At 39.4% G+C, this 5,167-nt stretch overlaps 1 protein-coding gene across 1 annotated transcript in view; it reads right to left on the reverse strand.

Annotated features, from left to right (window-relative positions):
* Nucleotides 1-3,527: 3,527 nt before the first annotated feature.
* LOC106811530 (guanylate cyclase soluble subunit beta-1-like) overlaps nucleotides 3,528-5,167 on the reverse strand; it is a 24,835-nt gene continuing 23,195 nt past the window's right edge. The window contains 3 exon segments of the mRNA XM_014815191.1: nucleotides 3,528-4,136; nucleotides 4,652-4,675; nucleotides 4,677-4,804. Of these exon segments, the coding sequence (XP_014670677.1) occupies nucleotides 3,986-4,136; nucleotides 4,652-4,675; nucleotides 4,677-4,804 (303 nt within the window). The 3' untranslated portion in view covers nucleotides 3,528-3,985.

Below are 5,167 nucleotides of genomic sequence, written 5' to 3' on the forward strand. Positions count from 1 at the left end.
CTAGCGCCAATCGTTATAGCGTTTGATGATATATACTTACGTTGCTGACGTCAAGCGCCGCGCTCGCGGAAACGCGAATCGATAGCTTATGGCGCGGTATCATTCAGTGAAATATTACTGTTATTATAGTAGTATGATGCCTTAGGAAACACATCGCGAAATTTTGATCTCAGATCTTCGCATTAACTAGCGCCTTATTCTGCGCGCGCGTAGGCAGACGTGTTAGGACAGATAAAGGTAGTAGTATTGACGGTATACGTTAGCTTGCCGAGGAGCCGTCGAAGCAGTGCCCTTGATTCGCGGCGCTGGCGCGGCGGAGTCGCGAAGGCACCACGGAGCCTCCTTCAAAGTGGCCGCATGGCCAATCACACGTATAAAAGCCATTTTAGACCGCCAACACGACTCAGGCCTAATAAAACGCGGCGGTTTTTAGTAGCGTCTGTCTATGGCACGGCCATACCTTTGCGTCTGCCAGTCTGCAGCCGCCCGGCGCGCGGCACAAACACACACAGCACGCGCGCGCACACACACACCACACACACACAACACACTACGCACACCACACGCGCACACACACATACACACACAACCACACGCACACACGGCCGCACACACACATACAACACACACACACACACACACACACACACACCACACACACACACACATACACCACACACACACACACACACACACACACAAACACACACCACACACACACACACACAACACACACACACACATATTATAATATATATGCTTAGGTATTGAAACCAACTTGTCTGGACCCTCTGCATGACCTTGGGGTGGCGAAACCTAGACAAAAAGCGACTGACAGTTCTTTCTCAGGTTGCACCAGCCCCAATCTCGGTGCTGCAGCTCGTCAGGTGTAACTGTGAGAAATCAAAGTGTTCGCGAAGGTGCTCATGCAGAGGAAACAATGTGGTCTGTACCGAACTTTGCAAATGTGGTGGGAAAAGCGACAGCTGTACGAACATTACACCACCAATGATTGGCGAAGATCTAGAAGATGATTGAAGCAATGACAACTAGTAACTCCTGATTCATACATGTAGCATTGTCGTACCTTTAAAAAAAAATATCCATTTTCAACTTATAAATTAAATTTTATATTGAACTACATCTTCTACATTATTTCTCTTAAGTGTTTTGGAGGATGGTAAAGAGTGTTCCAATCATAAATACGTTGTTATTATTGGAATCCTCATATGGCAACTGAAAACATATGGTTAGACACCAAAAAAATCTTCCAATGTCCATTGGTACAAACGTATGACATTTTACGTAGAAAAAGCCTGAAATATAGTGGCCATCTTAGATTTGTGCTATTTTGGAGTATATCGAGTGCTCTAATTTTGTTTCCAATGAATCTTTGATTCCTTTATATGAGTTTAAATAAAATAGAATAAATATTGTATGACATTTGAATGAATAGTTATGGTTTATTGGCAATTATTAAAAAAAAGAAGATTTTCCGTGATGGCCATTTTGAAATTCAAAATGGAGGCCCTAAATGTTAATGGAAAAACTGGCACCCATTTTTTTCTTAATCAGTGAAGTTTCTAGATGTGTTTAGACATGAGTGCCAAGAATCTACCCAAAAAAATGACAAATCTGGAAAATATTACATAAGCCCATAGACTAATAGGAAACTTGTTAAGATGATACCATGAAAATGCCACATCACCATAGATGTACATCCAAATATTAAGTGCCCTAATGTTTTAAATTAAATTTTAACCTAACTTTAACTTTAAAACTTATTCTTATCTCTCTAGAGAATTCACATTAGAATGTAATAAATTCTTAGACAACTTTAAGAATTGTTTAGGGTTCTTGTATTATTGTATTGTTTATTTAGCTAAGGTCTGAAGAACTGTAAATCTCATTGGTTGTGTTTTTGGCACTTAAAATTCTATTTTTTACTAGAATAAATGTATACTGTTGTGTATCAAATGAATGTTTTCAGGTGCTTGCTTGAGCTTCTTGATTTGATCATAGTTGAATAAAAAACAGATCTATTGAGTTTCCATTGAAACTAGACGTGTCTTTCCACTTAATCATAGAATTAGGATTAAGAATATAATAATAATAATAATAATAATAATATTTAATTCACACCACTACCAATTACAAAAAATCTTATTACAACAAATTTTATTAAACTGTAACCATTTATTTACTTCTGAAATGCCGCTGTTCCTCTTGTATCATATACGAATGTGATACGAGTGGACCGCATTTTACAGAGTCCCTTTACCGCTATTACAGCATAGGTGTATAGGTTATAGTTACCGCTATAATAGTATAGGTGTTGTCACTGTTGTACAACAGTAGAAGGCGTCCATGGGCAGCAAGCATGAATAAGCATCGAACAGAAATTAATTAAAAATACTCACACTGTTTCGTCGCATACACAACATACACCTTATTCATGCTAAATAACGACAGATTCATGCTCTATACTTTGCTCGAAACCTTTGCCAGCTCTACGATGCGTATTTCTACAGAGTAGTCGGATCCCGTTTCAAACACAAAAATCACCGACCGATCACTATGTCTACGCCACTTGCTGGAATGGCACAATTACACGACAAGAGCAATCTTACTTCTAATGCTTTCTAGACGTCCACGAGGCATCTAACTTGCGTGCATAATTCAGAGTAGTGCACTCGAGTGCCGAATTTCACACAAAAAAGAGAGGCATTTTTTAGGGGCCAAATAGTGAACAATTTGCGGTGAACAATTTGCGGAGGCTTACTGTTGTATGCGCATGCAGGCACTTGGAACGTCTCAATAAAAAAATTATGGTAAATAAACACGAAATGTATTTACTACCAAAGTCTTTATGTTTCTTTACTCCCTTTCGCCTATTATTTCCGTTAACTTCCTGTAAATGCCGTTCATATGCTCCTCTACAACACATGACACCGCACGCACGCCGCCATACACAAACAACAAGAATAAAGAACTAGGAGCATATGAACGGCATTTACAGGAAGTCATCGGCAATAATACGTGGAAGGGAATATTAAAGAAACATTAAGACTTTGGTAGTAAATACATTTCATGTTTACATACCATAATTTTTGTGTGTGAGACGTTACATGTGCCTGTGGTTGTATCAAGAGCGTATTAAGAAGGTTAAATAATACGCTTCTTGGTTGTATGCACCCTATAGGATACCTCAAGTACTGGACCCCGTGTTTCACAACTAGAAGGCGCCATCTGGCGTCGAATGTGCGTATGATATGCACCATAACAAGTTAATAAATACTACTATAGAATACTGTGGGCAGAAAAGTAACCTCAATAACTTGCCATAACCACGTGCATCAATTTTAAGCCCTTCCTTGCCTCTTTGAACATTTATTAATGAGGGTGATGTAATGCCTCGCTAATCAACCTTTATCGGTCATCATTACAAAAACATAGGTGTTGATATACAAACATATCTATCTTCACCATTACAAATTAATGTCGTTATACAAAATGCTAAGAAATCATTGGTTTGTATCTTGCTTTTTTGTTTATATAAATATTATAGATATTAAGAACGGTTGTGATATCTCTCAACATGGGGTATAGTTGCATCATATAACAGCAAATTGCCCTCAACCTATAAACCTGCAAATATATCCAACCGCACGCAAAAAGAATTCTAACTAGTTTTTTGTCGGCTAGTAAACAATGACAATTCAACTTATATTATCTATGTTGAAAACAAATATATGTTCTCATGAAGTAATATTAAGCCACAGAACCAAACCGTGAAATAATTGCCATATAAATATATCACATTATGTGCATGAAACAGCTGGTGGGCACGCGTTAACGTGTGTAACAAGTGTTTCGTACGAGAAATCTCCTCCCTTCCCCTCTTTACCCACACTCTCCCGACACCACACACGTATTGCGTATCAGTTAACAGCGCCTTTCGCTAATTATTTCGTCTGATGTGAAGCTAATTGCACAGCGCCTTCGTTGAGCTGCTTTTCACTGTGCGCCTGCTAAGGTACCAAGTCTTCATGGCCTGAGACTTGCCTTTCATCTTCGTCTCGCCTCGGTACGTTAGTTCGAACGATGGGTCCCAGTTCTCGGCTTGCATGATGGAACTGAATATAAATATAAATATAAATATAAATATAGGGGTAAATAAATATAAAATAAACATAAATATCAGTGTTGTAGGTCTCGAGGCAAATATAAATATAAAATTAACCATAAATATAAATAGTAAATATAAATAAGATATAAATATAAATATAAATATAAATATAAATATATGACCGAGTCGACCTGATAGTTGATAAAGGTGTAATAGCCCTAGTTACCATAGCACTGCACCACGCATACTTACCTGTAGGAGCTAGCGTTAAAGCCTGCGTTTATGCCGAAGTATCAGAGTAAGCTAGACTACTATAAACACTGCGTACTTATTACTAGCTAATGCGTGCTAGTATACTGAAGTAATCTGATTTGCTGGATGTGGCGGGTTCTCACATTTTCAAACATTTAGAAATGTTTCTTCTTGGTTTAACGTATTTGTGCCATTTTATTCCAACGCACGATCCGTGATACGCATTCAGCTTACTACGTAATCTACGTGACAACTACGTCATCAGCTTACTTGTAAGCATCCTCGGACACGTGATTCGGCCTTCTCTCCCGTCGTCTCCGTGCGGCTCGTCAGGTTGACGGTGTTACCGAAAAGACAGTATCGGGGCTTGCGCTTGCCAACGACGCCTGTCACCACCTCGCCCGAGTGAACGCCTATGGTGAGCTGCGCGAGGCAAATAAAGTTGCAGCTAAAATAAATACTCGCGCTGTATAGCATATGGGCGTAAACGGTGTGTATATACCATCACGAACACATGTGTAACATTTGTTTGTATTCACTCCTGCCATCTCACACACACACACACACACACACACACACAACCACACACACACACACACACACACACACACACACGACACACACACACACACACAAGCAACACACACCAACACCACACACACAACACAACACACACACCACACAGCCTACACAACATATATATATATATCAGTACTATGTTCAAAATGGACCGTAACACCCCTATATACATAACATTATCGGTTTTCCCTCCCCGCGAGTAAACGC

This window comes from Priapulus caudatus, unplaced genomic scaffold (assembly GCF_000485595.1).
Source record: "Priapulus caudatus unplaced genomic scaffold, Priapulus_caudatus-5.0.1 Scaffold548, whole genome shotgun sequence".
Lineage (NCBI taxonomy): Eukaryota > Metazoa > Priapulida > Priapulimorpha > Priapulimorphida > Priapulidae > Priapulus > Priapulus caudatus.